General features: G+C 34.2%; 1 protein-coding gene across 11 annotated transcripts in view; it reads left to right on the top strand.

Moving 5' to 3' along the window:
* POT1 (protection of telomeres 1) overlaps positions 1–17,475 on the top strand; it is a 64,120-nt gene that overhangs the window by 7,948 nt on the left and 38,697 nt on the right. For 9 of the 11 annotated variants that reach the window (XM_062018089.1, XM_062018099.1, XM_062018080.1 and 6 more), the window contains 6 exons: positions 1,145–1,217; positions 1,826–1,917; positions 7,032–7,142; positions 9,786–9,833; positions 11,033–11,147; positions 16,047–16,088. In XM_062018089.1, coding sequence (XP_061874073.1) covers positions 1,145–1,217; positions 1,826–1,917; positions 7,032–7,142; positions 9,786–9,833; positions 11,033–11,147; positions 16,047–16,088 — 481 coding nt within the window. Of the gene's footprint in view, positions 1–1,144; positions 1,218–1,825; positions 1,918–7,031; positions 7,147–9,785; positions 9,834–11,032; positions 11,148–16,046; positions 16,089–17,475 lie in introns of those variants that run through there. The other 2 variants (XM_062018117.1, XM_062018125.1) reach the window with 2 other exon arrangements.

Raw genomic sequence — 17,475 nt, 5'->3', positions numbered from 1 at the left:
TTTGAGAGTAAGCCTAGTAGCATATGGAGTGGGGAGGACTAATTTTACTCTGAAAAGTCTCTATGGTAAAACACACTGTTGTGTGTTTTATCCTAATTTGGGATAAGAATTTACTAACATTTACTAACATTTAAGTCAAACTTTCCACTGAATATGGGTACTGTAAAATCAATGAGATTTTCCTGGCTATCCTCTTAATGTTGCTTTTGTGCATTGCCACAGCTCTCTCTTTACAAGTAACCTTTTTGTTTCTTGTGTGATTTGTGTAGTTCTCTTAAATACTTTATAAAGTCTTGTTTCAGATTTCTGTATTTTTCTTTATTGGACCAATTTTTATGGGTTTATTCTTGAGAAGTATACAGTACTTTACCTACTACACAGTGACAGAATACGTTTGACTGACATTTTTGCTACTGTTGGAGGAGAACCTTTTTTGATACAGTACCATTTTTCTAACAAAATAAATTTGTTGCATTTGTTCCATACCTTTGAGATGTCGATATCACTGAAGTTGTTGGTCTGTTTCCTTCTTTGTAACTTCAACTTCAGTGTTAAGATAGTATTTTTGCATAATTAATAGAACTTTTACATCTTTTAGAGCATTTGTATTATTGACAATAGGTTGCTACAATTTCAACATTTTGTACTACTGTACAGATTTTCTGTTTTTCACAGAAGATTGTCTTCATCTTTTCTTCTCTTGACTGTGATTTTATTTTGATATTTATGTTGTAATCCTTTGCCAATGTTATTGGAGAAATTGCTGAATCTTGTGAGATTTTCATCACCCATCTTTCATGTTCTGTGCTAAAACTATATCCTTTGTGCTGCTATTCTAACTAGTAAAAGGTACTTCCATAACATCTATTTCATTACTTAGTCTAAGCTTATCATATAATCAGTAGTGTCTAAGTAGTCATCAACATGTTTCATTTGTTATATCCCAAGAATACTGGTCTTCAATTTTGTCTTTAGCACTTTGATTTTTGCTGGATTTTTTTTTTTTTTTAAGAATGTAGATAATTGACTGTTATCACATTTGCCCTTTTTTAGCTTACAGATGTTTCAGGAGTTATCAGTTTTGGTATATCTTAAAGGTGTTTAGTTTTAGTTAACAATATTTTATGGATTTTTTACTTTTTAGGGAATAGTTGCTCTTTCCTACCCATTAACAAAACTCGGAGATGGGACAGACTTTTTCAAGGTTGTTCTTCAAGGTACCACATTTAAGTATGCTTTTAAAATCTATTTTCTTGAACTTCTTGACACTTTTTTGACATTATGCTATTTCATCACTAGTACCTGTTTTTTTAGTGTTCAGTAAAATGTTTTATTTAAAATACTCCCTAAAAATTCTTGTTCTGTACAAAAGTAGATTGTTTTAAACTTACGACAGGTAGGTTAATGGAAGCAAGGCAGTCTTTATATTTCAGTGGAGTTCTTGTTGCAGAATGTTTTAAAATACTGTCTGGAAATGCATTAGCTATACATACAGCTTTATTAGTGTATTTTTAAACTGCTTATCCTAAAAAAGGTCTAAGGAAAATACACACTTAATAGTTGCCATACAAAATGTGCTCTTAACACAGTATATACACATATACAGTTTAATGGACACTGATGTACACGTGCGCATTTTAAATCCTCTATGAAGAGTATTCAGCTTGATATACCATTTTTTAACTATTTGAAAGGAATTTCATTTTAGATTAATTGGAAGGGAAAGTGTTAGGCTCTGTAGATCAACTTATTTTGGAAATTTCTTCCCTTTGCTGTTTGGAGAACACATGTTGATTGGAATTGCTTCTGCTTTTTTTTTTTCTAGATATGGATGACTTTTGTTCACGGACCAATAGCATCAATGTTTTAATATATGGAAAAATGGCAGAGAATTGTGCAAAAGTTATATGCCATGGGGTAAAATATCTTTTCCCTAATTTTAGTAATTGTTTTCTGTGGATGTATGTTGACTTCTTATCTTGTCTTTGTACAGCTGTCACCAAAATTAGAAATAGTCTTATTCTGTTAAAACCTATAAATATGAACTAGAAAAAAAATATAAGTATTTGCTTATGTAAATTCTTTCTAACAAAAATAAAGCAATTCTTTTTGTCAGTGCTGCTTACCTAGCAGGTAAAGTATCATGCATATGGATGACAGTCATTGGTTTATGTTCATAATTTGAATGATCATCCAGTTGCAACCACCCTAACACAAACAGGGGAATGTTGCACTTAGGGAAATGGTCTAGTGGTTGATAGGGCTAGGACAAAGGCTGGACTCAATGGTCTTAAAGGTCTCTTTCAGCCGAAACAATTCTATGATTCTATGATCTTTTACTGGACAGGTTGTTCCAAAGACCTGCAGTCTGACTGAGTGCTTCTAGTGATGGGATACCCACAACTTCTCTTGGCAACTTGTTCAAATGTCCTGTCACCTCATAGTAAAGAATTTCTTCCTTATGTCTAACTTAAATCTGCCCTCTTTCAGTTCAAAAAACATTGCCCCTTGTCCTATCACTACAGTAAAATGTTGTTCTCCATCAAATAACGGAAAGTTATTTAGTCAAGAAAATTGGGCTTTGTTTTAATCTTCTTAGAAATATTTGTTATGCACAGAAGTTGAGGGCTTTCTCAGGTACAGAAATAGAAATGGCCTGTTTAGAATTCTGAAAGGAGTTTTCAGCTCAAATGAACTAGTGCGCCTGAACTCTACTGATCTGTATGCTGAAAAAGGGTGAAAATTATAGTGAACTGTCGGACGTCAAAATAGCATTTAAGCCCAGGTTGCTTTGAATTTGTGGAACGTTTTAATTTTGATTCAGAGACGTGTATATTCTTTTTTCTGTAATTCTAAGGATAAATAATGACTTTTGCACCTATAATTAGAGCTGAGACATTTGTACAGTGACCTATTTTATAGTTTTTAATACAATCATGTGCTTATAAATATTCAGACACTGAAAACTTTTAAATCCCTGTGTTTTCAACATTGTTAATCTGCCTAAAGTAATGCAGGTTTGATGAATATGTATAAATTATAGAGAAGGAACATAATGTTTAATTATTGTTTTTATCATGTAGATGATCCTCAAAGAGCAGTGACATACTCTGGCTGCTTCTTCAAATGGGTTAAAAAAGAAAATATCATGCCTGAGAAATTGTTTAACATTTTTTATTTTCAACAGAGATGTAACTGCTTTGAGATTTTTATCACATTGCAAATTTTAGTTGAAGTTATTAAAAAGATTTGGAAGCTATAGAACATGTAGGAGAAACTTACAGTGAAATTTACCTCTGTAAAAAGCACAGCTAAAAAATGCCAGTTTAATAAACGTTTACTGAGAAGTTGAAGAAATTTGTCTGAAGTTTAAAAAAAACCCCAAATTGCAGGATCTTGTGTAGGTGAAAAATTCCCATGGAAATGAAAGATTCTGGCCTTCTCTGTCTTTGTCACACTTACCTTGCCTTATTTCAAGTAACATAATTTATTAAATATTACAGTAATATTAGTAACAATAAATAATATTGTCATTAGTTAATGTAAAAGAAATATTTTAAATGCTTACTGTATTTTTCATGAAGTCTTGCTTAGCAAAGTGATTCTTTGTACTTTGAGGATTTTTTTTCTGGCACCATTTAACATGGTTTCCATCAGCAGATAGTTGAACTTGTGACATGATCTGAGTGGATTAAAACTTTATTTTTGAAGAAATCACTAAGTTGAAGAAATATTTTCCAGCAAAAGTTCTTGGGAAGTATACATTAGTGTGTAGTCTGTTAAATTACAGTCTAAGTAAGAGCAAACCAAAATTTCTATAGGGCATCTTCCTCTATTACTTCTGATATTTTCTCCAACTAGTGTAGGTTATGTGAATGAAAAGTTATTAACATCATTTGATTGTGAATGAAAGATTTTACAGACAGAATTCTTTCAAATTAATTTAGCCATAGGGATTAAAAAATGTCTAGGTCGTTTTAGTAGAACCTGTATATAGGTTGTGCAATGAATTTAACCTCAAAATTGGTGCATGGCCCTTTTCAGCTCTCTAAGATATGTGAGCTTTGAAGGACTAATGGGAAAGGGTTTGGGGCAGGGTGTTAAGGTGTGTAGGTCAGAGCATTCATTGAGTTTTACCTTGAATACTGCTGTGAGTCAAAGGCTTATGTTAATGTTTGTTATATGCCATGGTAAAATTTTATATTTAAAGAATAAATCAGTTTTATTATGCTAATAAAAATACAAGTCTTGAACAAGGCTCTGAGCAGCAATTACAAGATAGAAAGATGAGTACTAAAGAGCTGAGTAGGAAACCACAACCCACAGGCAACAGCAACCTCCAGTGCATTAAAACCAGTGTTCAGTCTTCCCCAATGAACTAAACCTTCATAGTACTTTCCACATTTTTTAAATGATATTTTAATTTTTGAAGAATCTGAATCTAAGGGAACAAAAAATGGTTTCTGAAACCAGATTTGCAATTCAGCAGTTATGAAATAAATTTAATTTTTAAAACGTCAAAGTTTTAGGCGTTAAATAATTACTTCAGTAAGGACTAATATTTTCTGTTTGCTGCTTACAATTTCAAACTTCACAGTTTTGTAGATTTCCATGCCGCATGTCCCATGCTGTAACAGCTTTAGCTTGTTAACCTGCAGGGAGGAAGAGCAGGCCATTCCCAAAAACATGAGTAACTTTGTTGTTCTTGTCTCCCTAGAGTCTTCTGGTTCTGTAACAGAATAACTGTCAGGGAAAATATTGTCTTTCCTTCATTTCTCTCTTCTTTTGAATGAGAGAAGTAGGATTTCCTTTTGCAGTTTAAAAATGTTGACAGCATCTTACAGTTTGTATGCATAAGCAATATAATACTCTTCTGTTGACATGAAAATCCACCAATTTATGTAAATGGCTTTGATTCCCAAGCCAGTTATAAGGCAACTCCTAATTACTCTTAGCTAAAGGTGAAACGGGAACTGATTTATTTTGAAAACTAATACAGTGTTAAATTTCAAAGCATTATGCAAACCTTATGTTTTTTTTTTGCATATTTAGAAATTGCAAGTCACAGTCTATCAAAATTGACTGTAAATTTGTAACATCTGAGAATATATCTGTTCTTACTACCTATAAAGCTAGATCTTGCAGGTGTTTAAGTGTCATGTTACACATTGGATATTTCATGAGGGTAATCACCACTGATCTTTTTCACAGAAGAAGTTTGCAACTGGGGTGAATTCTTGAGTCAGTGTAATTCTAAAGTTGCTTCTGACACAGGAGAAGAAGACAAGTCAAGTCAGCTGTACTGAGCTCCAGTCCTGACTCAGCAACCAAGTCCCAGAGTCTTATGCAGCCTTCAATCTAATAAAATGCTGAAATGGGAATAATACATAGCAGAGCATAGATTTTTTAGCTGAAAGTTGGTTTCACTTTTGAAGGAGCACCATGAGTAATGTTAGCAATGGTGAAAGACACATGACAACACCTGATTTCTGCAGAATGGTGGAGTTTCCTGAGGCTTGTGTTCGTAGCTGGAAAGAAACAAACAGCTTTAATGTGTGTTAGCAGGGTGATGTGTTCCAGGTGCAAAGAATATTGAGTTGTCTAATAATTTTGACCCATTTTAACTTCCTTAGCTCTGAGTATGGCTTACACTTGAGTGACTTACATATTGTCTTTTAGTCAAAATATACATTGTGTTCCTATTTTTGACATTACCTAAAAGTTACTATGCCTTAAGTAGTTTCATTGTGTATTAAACTGTCTGATCAATCTTAGGTTTTCTGCAGTAATTTGGGGGGAGGAGGGGGGTGGCAAATCCTTCAATAACTAAACATATCACTGTCACTTAAACTAGCAGCCTTTCTTGCACAAAACATTAGGGTTTTGGATCTTAAATAGTTTAGACGAGCATTATCAAATTGCTGAAATAGCAAAAAAGAACCTTCATAGTGCAATATTTGGTTAAAACTGTCAACTTTAATCAGAAGACTCTTTTATTTTTTGTAATCAAATAAACTCATGAACAAAAGCAATTCAGTAAAAGCTTATGGAAGTGCTTTTGGTAGAAGGTCAAATAGAAGTGGGATTCTGAGTCTAGTATGTTTATTGGAATGTATGACACTCGTTCAGCCCTGCTATACAGTTTTGGTACCAAAGGAGCTAACTAAAGGAGCTTTGCATCGTATCAGAGTTCCCAGCATTATTGTTGTTTAGATACCTTATCATCTCTATCTCCTAAATATATTTTCTATCTTCTCTCTTTTGTTTGGGTGTTCTGTCCTCTTTTTTTGTAAGGTTGCTTCTACAAAGGTGAGCTACTATAGGGATTTAAACAATTGAGACCTTAAATCATCCTTTTCTTATTTACTTTGTCACATCAGAAGAGCTTTATGCCAAAACAGTTCAGTTGCAAAGGCAATTGCTTCCTGTGCCAGAATCTCAGCAGTGATGCCACAGAAGTTTGCAATGTCTCTCTTGCTACCAGAAACCAACCTGTTGATAGATCTACCTTTTTGACCCTTACAGAGGAAACTGGAAGATGTCAATCTAGAGTAAATAGCTCCAAGAAGAGTCTCTCGTGTAGTGGAACTGTAACTCAATAAGGAATAAACTCTGAGAAAATTGTAACTGCTGATCTGATGTGCGATTCCTTTTCTAGCTTAGTTAAACTTACCTGGTAAAGGAGTCAGCCTTTAGTATAGTCAAAGGGAATGATTATTTTATTCTTTTTATTTAGTGCAATTCTTCCCCTCTAGCTCTTGTCAAAATTAGCACTGGATTACACTAGCAGCAAGCATGTGACCATTCTAGCAGAATGTGAAATAAAATGCTTGCTGGCATTGGTTGGAAATAAGAATTCCATGGGTAGAAGAACCAAACAGAGAAACTGAAAGGCCGTGTTTAGAATTTGTTCAGAATTTTTTTAGTTAAATGTCTTGAGATTTTAGGGTGAAATTTCACATAACTTACACTTAAAATAGAGTACATGATATAGTCTATGTAATCATCTGTTTATCCCTCATTCCCCATAGGACACCCTTGTAGTCGCAGAATTTAAGCTGGCAAAATCGCCTACAGCAAAAGAGGATGGTAGACACAATTACCACCTGGAGGTGTCTGAAGAAGCTGGGTCAGTCATTTATGTACGTGAGTGCCCAACTTTTTTACCTTTTTTTTTCTCCAAATACCAACATTAAAACTTTGCTTTATAATAGAAAAAAAACCAATACAGTCTGCTAGAAGGTGACATACTGTAGTTTATTTTATGATGTTCATCAGGGAACTATCGGGACAAATTTTGTGTATGTGCATGCAGTTTTATTATGAAGCTAACCAGCCAAAACCCAAATTATCTCTCCTCCCAGCTAAATTTCTGTTTGTTGAGCATGGAAATTTGACCTTGTTTGGCTTTAGGCAGATCCCTGGAGCTGCTGAAACCTTTCTCCTGCATAACACAGTGCAATAATACAGACAAGGTAGAGGGTGCAAGAGTAGTCTTAGGTCTGTCATTTTTAGTTTTCTCTGGTTTGTACTGTCTAACTCTCATCTTTACACTTTGCCTTTGAAATATGTGGTTTCCTAGATTCCTAATTTTTTGAAGAGAGTTACATTGTTTTTCTTCTGAGGAAAATATTTGTTTTTTGTACTATTCTCACATCTGTACTATTCATCTTAAATACTTCCATCTGTTGGGATATGGGAGTGGAGATATCCTGTTCTGCTGTTGTACCTGTTTATGCATCTTTGTTGTGGCCACTATGTCTTAGCTTCAAGAAACATTTAGTACCCTTCTTAAGCCTAAGCCTTAGTATTTTAACAGTTATAGGACTTAGAAAAAATTACAGAAGTTTAAATACCAAAGGATTTAGGATATTATGGATATTACAGATATGATGTTTGTGGAGCCTCCTTCTTCAAGACCCACCTGTACATGTTCCTATGTGACCTGATCTAGGTGGACCTGCTTCTACAGGGGAGTTGGACTAGGTGATCTCTAAAGGTCCCTTCTAACCCAACGATTGTATGATTCTATGATAATTCTACATTTGGAAACCTGTAGTTGAGGAGGAGTAGAACTGGATGTTGAATGAAACTAAGATTTGAAAAACTTTGTTGGACACTTCAGTGGCATATTTCTAATATTTCTTACTGAAAGTTATACCAACAGTTATGGGTATCTGTTGAAAGAGTGTTGAACATTGTTGATCACTGTAGTCATCTACTACTGTTAATCAGCATCATACTGAACTGTTAATACTGTTAACTTAGCATCCTACTGAACTCTCACTGACTGCTGCAAACTCCCTTCTGTAGTCACTGAGAAGGAAAAGGCACCTTCACCAGAGAACAGTCTGGCACTATGCTCTGTGGTGTTTCCTTTGAGCCTATCAGATTGTGAAACAAACTTAGAAATAATTGTGAAAGCTTCAACACAACATCAGATATAGAAGAGACTGGCACAGAATTTCAGTAAATGTCAAGGTTTGAACTTTTGTCAGTGTAATTGTTGTCTGACAATTTTAATTTGAAGAAAATATTTTTTTTCAGAAAGACCTTTTTTCTAGATATGATCTCTACAGATAATTAAAGCTTGGCATGCAGTCAAAAAAGAGAAGCAAAACATGCAAAGAAATAAAGGAATTAATTCTGTTGATAAAGTATGCTTCATTGAAGATAACAGCAAAACTGTTGCCTGAGCTTTAGGTGAATATGGCTAAACTAAAGCTATCTAATTTTTGAGCACTACATGAGGCATGCAGTTGAGCACTAACAGGACCTCATGACGTACAATCTAGTTCCAAGGAAGATGTGCAGCTGATTGAATGTCTAGTTTGAGCTAAGGAGGTGTCTACATCATCATTGACCACAGAATTGAACTTGTGGCACTCTATTTACTGACACGTTCATTGAATGCTTAAAATTAATATGAACTATCTGATTATGAACTATCTGATTTTTTGTGTGTGCTTCACTTTCTCAATCATAACTGTTGACTCAGTTTTATTTATATTTATTTATTTTAAGTAGTTATCTTCAGAGGTGCAGTTGAGGGTGGAAAGCAAAACTAGATCCCTAGTAGGAGTCTGCACTGTCAAGGAAACGTGCAGCTGAGGCATGGGACCCTGTGTTTGGCAGAGAGGCTGTGGTGTTGCATCAGGGTGGCAGCTGCGGCCTGCATTTCTCATTACACGTTGGATGTGTGTTGGCATTACCTCAAATTGCCACAATTAGTTTTTTAAAAGACCCTACACTGAACATAAATCTGGCTTATAAGTATGACTTTAACAGCTTAGAAGCTGCCTTTCAGTGGGATTTGTCTTTTTTGGGTGAATTTTATTTTTACTTACTTTTCTTCCACCTCCTTGTCCTCTTAAAGAGAGTAACGACTGAAAGTGTATCTGTTCTAATCACTGACATGAACAAAACCTAAACCCACTTTAAGTTCTCTGTTAAGCAAGTACAATTTTAAGTTTGTGGCCTCCAAATTTCAAGTGCTGACTCTACTCATGTGACCTGGCATATACTCAACTAAGTGCATTTCTTCTTTAGAATATATGTGCATTATTTAAAGTAGCTTTTGTCTGAGTGTAATTGGGGTAAATATTATTTTCTTGTATAACAAAATTTTACCAGTTTCAGAGATGACTTAGATAGCAAGAATGTCTGTAGTGCTGGTTTGTATTTGCTTACGTCATTATATTTGCTTTAGATTTATCAAGCGTCATTATATTTGCAGCGCGTTCAATTTTGTAATTCGAAGAGTTTACTGTGGTTTTTCTCCTCAGATTTATACTAAAACAAGACCAACTCCTGCTTCAGAAACTGCATCTCTGGTGAGTTTATATTTGTGATGTTTGTAAACCACCATTAGTGTAACTAAATATAAATGTATGAAATTCTTATTCTTTCCTGTTTATTTTACTTCCACACTCTTATCCCAGCAGTCACTTTTTTATCTTTTAATTTTGCAAGTAATATGCCTAGAAAACAGATTAAAATGTGGAAAAAGTGGTCCTTTTCCATACTTACAGTATAGATCCCAACTTTATCTCAAAATAGGCTGCATGTTGGTTTAGGAAATGTGTACTTTAGAATGATAGCTAACCTTCTATAATATTGTATGCTTGTGCTTTAAAGAAATTGAAATATGAGTCTTCCTTTGATTGAAAATCATACTCCATATACCACTGTTAACATTTCTTTTGATTACCATTTTGAATAAGCCGTTATGTGTCTAAATTAAAATTCTACAGGAAGTAGTATATTAAAGGCATAGAAATCAGTGTATGAAATTCTATTGTTCTTTATGATTAAGTTGAAGATACAGTACTGAAGATGATATAACTTTGACTTTGTGTTAGGTTTATGAAGAGTTTGATTTTTTTCCACCAATACAGTTATTGAAAACCAGCTTTCAGTCAGTTTGGGAGAACTTCGTGAATTCTTTAAAACAACACTAATCAGCATATAAAGTAACCTTAAGATCAGAGGAGAGTAGTCTTTAAACAGGTGAAGGTAGTCCATAATTTCTTTAATCCTTCAAGAAGTGTGCTATTTTAATAGGAATACTTACACAATGGCTATGAGAGGTGATTCAACATAGTGATTCTGTGAAGTGACACTGACAGTAAGAATTACAAAATTATTTATGTTTATGCTTTTAAAAAATTCTTTGGATGAACATGCTAAAATCAATAGGTAAAAAATTAATTTGAATCTTTTTTAGCATAATGACTTTTATTGTTTCAGGTATTGAAACTTACTTGAACTGACTGATTAATTTATTGTAAAGAAAGTCCAATCACAAAAAGAATGGAAATAAGTCTTATCTGCTTTATTGTCTGTGTATATATATGTATATGCATTTATCTTTAGAGAGTCTAAAGTAAGTAAGATAAGAAAGTAAGATAACTTTTTTAAAAAAAAACCATGAAATAATATCTAAGAGTGAATGTTGTTAAAAGACAAAATTCTGGGTGAATGTTTGAATATTTTCTTCTTCTATTCCCTAATTTTTATCATGCCTTTCCAGTCTGTTGCACCAAAATATGTTTATACTTCTCTGAATCATCTTAAGGATGGAACTGTAGTGAATTTGTATGGCATAGTGAAATTCTTCAAGCCTCCATATCTAAGCAAAGGAACTGGTATGTACAGTATTCAAGACATTTAAAATCTCCTCCTCCAAACTTAACTGTTCTTACTGTGTTAAAAATTAACCAGAAAAAAGAAATTCAGGTGGGATCTTTTAGCGATTGTTCTCAGCTAATATCAGGGCAACAGAATGACACATAGGTAAAGGATATCAGAGTTCATTTAGACAGACTGTCTAAAGAAAGCATTTATCAAGCTAATAGCATCAGTACACAATATGCTCTAAATGCAGTGCTAGTGTATTTATTTGTTACTTGTAGAAGCTGTGTAACAATTGAATCATTTATCTATGAGGTGTACACTTGCTAATTGTGCTAGTTTTGTTAAAAGATTGTACCATTCCACTAAGTGCTCAGTACGTACACAGCTAGATGATATCCCTGCTGAATTTGATTAGGCAGTAGCATTTCTTATTTGATTCTGATTAAATACAAGTATTTAATAATATGTGTATGATAATAATATGTGGAATAATATATATAAAAAAATAATGTTATACATTTACTGTGCAGTGTAAAATTTTGGGGTTTTTTTTATTCTAAATGTATTTCTAATCAAACATAAAAGAATAGATTATGATGGTGACTGATTTTATGGTGTTAATTATGCATGCAAGCTTATTGAATAAAGTTAATAGATGTGAATGTAGCTTCTAAACACGTAAATTTAAGAAGTGAGTGTTAAATCATAGCCAAGAGCTTGTGGTTTGTCTGCAAATCCTTTTGCAAACAGGTGTACATGATCTTACTTGATTAAAACCTGCCAGCCGAAGTCTAGAGGTGATTCGTAGGATTTTTCAAGAATAGATTACCAGGTTCCACAAGCTAATGAATGCCTTTTGGGAATTCAGTAACATTTTTACTTAATGTTGATCATGTATTTGCAGCAGTAGGGAGGGCTCAGTGCCCTGATGTCTGCTGGAGAGCAGATCTATGTTTCCCACAGTTAGTTGTTGAAATGTTTTCTCAGTAGTTTTTATTATAATAGGTGACAAGGCTTGTTCCTTTCCTCTCTACGTTCTCTTTGAGACGAATGTAAGTAGTCTTCCCCAAATTAACTCTTAAACAAAAAAAGTCTGAAAAAGATGGGATAATCTAATATAAAGTTAACATTTAAAAATTGATGTAGCCATTAACTTGGGAACTGAGCCAAGAATGGTCCATTTGTTTTTATAGCAAATATAGTGCACATTTGTTTTTTTATTATCATATTCTACAACGTCTTGGGTACATTAAAGTTATTTTGTTAAAGGATAAGTTGAAATATTTAAGATTAAATATTGTTTTGATTGTTTTACATAGGAAAAAGCAAATGGTAGTTGTTAGAGAAAGCTGTGGAAAAGTTGGATGTCACTGCTTTTTCAGAAAATAATTGGGTTTTGATAATAAAAGTGGGGAAGCACAAATTCCAATTGTTTTACATTATGAATGTTACAACATAACTGATATTCCTAGATGTAATGAGGAATAAAGGTATCTGCAGAAACTCAATGCATTTAGACTGCAAACAGAAATTTGATCTGGCATCTAATTAGAAATTCAAACATTCATAAAATACTAAATTGTATGTGTGTTTGCTGTGTGTATAGCAAGTCAAGTTATACCGCTAGATTAGAAGTAATACTAATAGAAAATATTAGCCTCCTAGAGCTGAATACTTAGGGAACTGTTGTGTAATATAGCTACAGTTAATACTTAAATAATACTTAATATTTTAAAAGTATTGGTTCAAAGAAAGACTTCAGAGGAAGCTCTCCAAAGATTGGAGATAGATTCACACATGGTAGTGAATGGGTGGTGTTGGGTTGCTGAGGGCTTAAAAGAGAAGGATTTGGGATGGTCAGGCACAAAAAGGGATTGAAAATGGGAAAGCAAGCTGTGCAGGGTGCTGTGTCCCGGCACAGGCAGCAGGGCTGCAGGCCCGGGTCTGTGAGGGGAGGCCGGGCACAGCCGGTCCCAGACAGCTCCAGCCCACCCACCACAGGGCTCAGCCCCTCGGACACGGTGGCAGAGCCTCTGGGAAAGTGTATTTGAGAAAGGGCAAAAGGCTACACAGCAGTGAGGAGTGAGGAAGAATGTGTGAGAAACAGCCCTGCAGACACCAAGATGAGAGAAGAAGGAGGGGCAGGAGGTGCTCCAGGTGCTGGAGCAGACTTCTCTGCAGCCTAAGAAAGAGACTACAGATGTGCAGGTTAAGTTGCACTGCAACCTATGGAAGACTCACAGTTGAGCACAGTTGTCCCAAGGGACTGCAGCCCCTGGAAGGATCTATGCTTGAGCAGGAAAAAAAGTGTGATAAGAAAAAGCAGGAGAGAAGAAGAGCTGTTATAAACTGACTATAATACCTTATTCCCCATCTCCCCTGTGCCAAGGGGGAAAGGTGTTATAGTCTGTTTATCACTCTTCTACCCTATCTTCATTGGCAATAAATCAGATTAATCTTCCCCAAACTGAGTCTGTTTTGCCAGTGGCGGTAACACATAACTGATCTTCCTGTCTTTATCTCATTCCATGTGCTTTTCTACCTTACTTTCTCCCCTGTCCTGTTAAGGAGGGGGGAGTGAGAGCAGCTTGGTGGGCACCTGACAGCCAGACATGTTCAACCTAGCACACATGCTGGGACTCCACGTTTTTCAGACTTTCCTGTTCTTGGGGTTATAATAAAATGAGGGTAAATCTGGAGAAGGAATCTTGAGAAGTTTCCTTTGAAGATAAGAATCTGAGGGAATGAAAAATCTCTTTGGTTTGAAAAGAACATCAATAGTAACACATGATCTTTATGCTTTCTCAAATAAAATGAGTGTTAAAAAGTTTACAAAGCAACTTACTTTGGGTGAGAGATCTCATCACTGATACTATTTCCTGCTTGACATGCCACTGAAATCTGTGAAAGACTTCAGTGTAAAGGTGCAATTGTAATCTAGACCTGTACAGTATTTTGTTTTTAATGTAAAAGATTGATAAATTATTTAGATATTGATTTTACTCTTTTGATCTTTTCTGCACAGGCTGCCAAACAATATCTGTCTGTCATTGTAGTGATCTTCTCAAAATCTTCATTTCATGGTGGTCTCTGGTGATTGCTTTCTTGTGCTAGGCCTGTTAAAACGATATTGGTCCTAAAATATCTATAGAATATATACAGATATATAGAATACATATATATGTATTTATTTGAAAAATTGGACTCTCACTGATATTTCCTGTCCTGCAATTGTAAGAGATACCTTAGCTGTGTTTATAAGGAACTGGAAAAAAAAAAAGCTTTATTGATAATAATTCAGGATATTGCCAGTGGTGAATGAAGGTACTTTCCTTTTGAATAAAAATATTGTAGATTTAAACCTCAGGCTTAAAAACAAAGAAACAAAACAAGTCTCACAAATCTTTTTAAGGTTTTGTTTCCTTTGTTCACATTGCTGACAAAGGGTAAGATGGAAATCAATCAATTGTGGAAAGTACTGTCTAAGTAAATCATGAAAGGACGGTTCTTCAAGGATCATGTCATTTGTCCATCTACTTTAAGAAGACTTTGGGGACCTGAGTGCTGAACATCTTTCTTAGACAAGCACAGATTGATGGAAATTATTAAGACAACCATTGTTAAAACAATGGAGTTAAACGTACTGACTTTCAAGGTAAATATGCCTCTGAAACAACTAGGACAGATTTTTTTGCAACTGAGCTGTTTGACAAGTTAATCACTTCAGTTTCATAAGTAATAGAAATTTAATAGGGAAAATGATGATTCACTTAACAGCTAGTCCTTGGGTAGATGTTATTAGTAACTTCCTAATGTGTCTTCCATGTGTATTTTCAGTTGGTAATATTAAAAAAAAAAGCACAACAGTGTCAGTGGAGATCAGGGACACAGTTTGAGAAGTTCCTTATTTGTGATGATTATGAAGATAGTTGTGATTCACTTGCTGCTTTATCAGGAAATCCTCAGAAATGATTGCAATTGATGTAGGTTTTAGTGTAAAAATATTCACCACTCAGTTAAATATTTCTGTGTTCATTTGACGTTTTCTTTTTACACAGTGCAGTTACATCTGCCTGAGAGTGTGAAAATGCTCAGTGATTGCTCTGAAATGCCAGAGCATGAAATGGCTCATGTCAGAAAATCCTGTAGCCACATTACATCTGGTACAATCCTGAACGAATATATTCTCTTTCAGACACTGTTAATAGAATCATATAGCTTTGAGCTGGTACCTGCTGGAACCATGGGCAGTGGAGCCACTGTACTTAATCCATATGGGTCTTTTTTTGCTGTATAGATATGCACCTAGATGTGAGATATTGCTTCTTTTTACATATATTAAAGATTAAGGCTGAAGCTTTGCACTGTTTTCCTACTGAAAGCAAGTAGTATGTAATTTAGCCTGTTCAGTCTGTATAATTTATAATCAAATGATCACCATTTTAGTTACCATTATTGCATTAGACAAATGTTAAAACATTGATAAATGAAATTACTTTCCAATATGATAGTATTATTTATATCAGAGAGTTGTTTTAACTGAGCATGCTTCAGCACAGGGTGTGTAAGTTTGAAATATCTATACGTGAGAATCTTCTGTGTTCAGAAAACTGTCCAAGGAAGATTTCTGTCTGCTAGAAGTGTTCACAATTATATTCTAGCTTTCCTTCCTGAGTAGTTTAGGAGTCTTAGGTATGTAAAATTTTTTAAAGGTAACTTTCTCCTCTCTTCCCTTAAGACCAAGAACATCTCAAATATTTAGCTTGAGTAAAAACAGTAAATAGAAAAAGAGCCTCTGTCTTTGTATTGTCCAGTTACAGTTGTTTATATGTTCAAACATGAAAGTTTTTGGACGTTACAATGTGATGCCACTGCTTCCACAAGTCTTTCTTATTTTTTTTTTCCTACAGATGTTAATATTTCCCACAATTCAGGGAGAGTCCTTGTTGCAGGTGAACAATAGGTCGTAAGAGTAATGTCGTTTATTCCTGGAGAAACCTCTGTCTGGCTTGCATTATATGTCACATGTTAAATTAAAACATATATATATATATATATATATGTGTGTGTGTGTGTGTGAAAAATACTTCTACATGTTTGTGGACAGTTACTATTTTAATTTTACAAATTATTTCTTAAACTCAAAATTTATAAATAATAGTATTTTCAGAAAGTACACTTCTAAAAAACTTGAACAGTTTCAGGTCAGCAGTTCCACATGTCCAAAATATAGCTTAAGAACCATAAATCAGAACCTTCAAGGTATTTTGAAGCCCTAAGTTATATTTTTGTTTGATCTTGAGCCAAGTTCAACAAGGTTCTCAATCCAGAATTAGTTTGTATAGCTGAAAACCCTTATCGCTTCAAACTATAAACTACAGCATATGGACAACTTCAATTAAAGTAATCAATTTTTAGTAAGTCATAACAGACAAACTTTAGAGTGCAAAACAAACAGATCACAGACTGTGAAATGTGGAGTAGTGTGTTCTTTTTGATTTTTTCTAAGTCAAAATATTGAGGGTGTGTGTTAAGTTTTCAGAACAGAATAAAAACTTGCTGAAGTCACGATAATGCTTTCATTTCTTGAGTCTAAAAAATGAGAGCAACATTCTTTTCTGTTCACATTGCTTTGTATATGTTTGTTTTTTTAAAATAATCCTATTGTGTGATATTGAAGGTAGATGAAAGTTTTTTTAAAAAGTGTAAAAGGAAATGAAAAATTAAACAGTGGAATAAATACTTAATAGAAAGAAATCTCAAGAGGGTTACTTTGATCTACAATTTACAAAAAATGGCATTAAAACATCTGTTTAGCCAGATGCTTCAGTTAGTTACTGAGTGTTTGTATATCAGTGTGTTAGAAATAGCAAGCTGTAGTAAACTATCTTCAGTTTGATTCTTTAGAGATTTTGGTTCGAACTTCTGCAATGTCTGGTTTGTATATGCATATATGCACACACGCTTATAAAGGAATATGTACTCATCCATATTGGTTTTCTTTCTGTCTTTTGTTGAACTTATTGAGAAGTTAGCTGGTTCGACCACTTGGTTTTAGTACAAAGACATTTGTGTATTGAATGGCCTCAGTAATTCTTGAAAGTAGTATTAATGTGGGGTGTAGTTCTGAAGAGAGGAAAATTTTTCTGTATTGAAATATGAGAAACAGAAGACAATATCTAGAATCCCTCATTGCCAACATTGTCAAAAGCCTTTTTATCTCATTGCATGGGGAAGTTATTGATTCAGGATAGTGGTTTTCAACTAAATGTTAGTCTGGAATATATTGCACAAAAGGAGATTAATAATTAGATTGATGTTTTCTAGCTTAAAAATTTA

Source organism: Colius striatus, chromosome 1, assembly GCF_028858725.1.
Source record: "Colius striatus isolate bColStr4 chromosome 1, bColStr4.1.hap1, whole genome shotgun sequence".
Lineage (NCBI taxonomy): Eukaryota > Metazoa > Chordata > Aves > Coliiformes > Coliidae > Colius > Colius striatus.
Note: the sequence above shows the minus strand (reverse complement) of the source record. Positions and strands in the feature narration are given on the sequence as shown.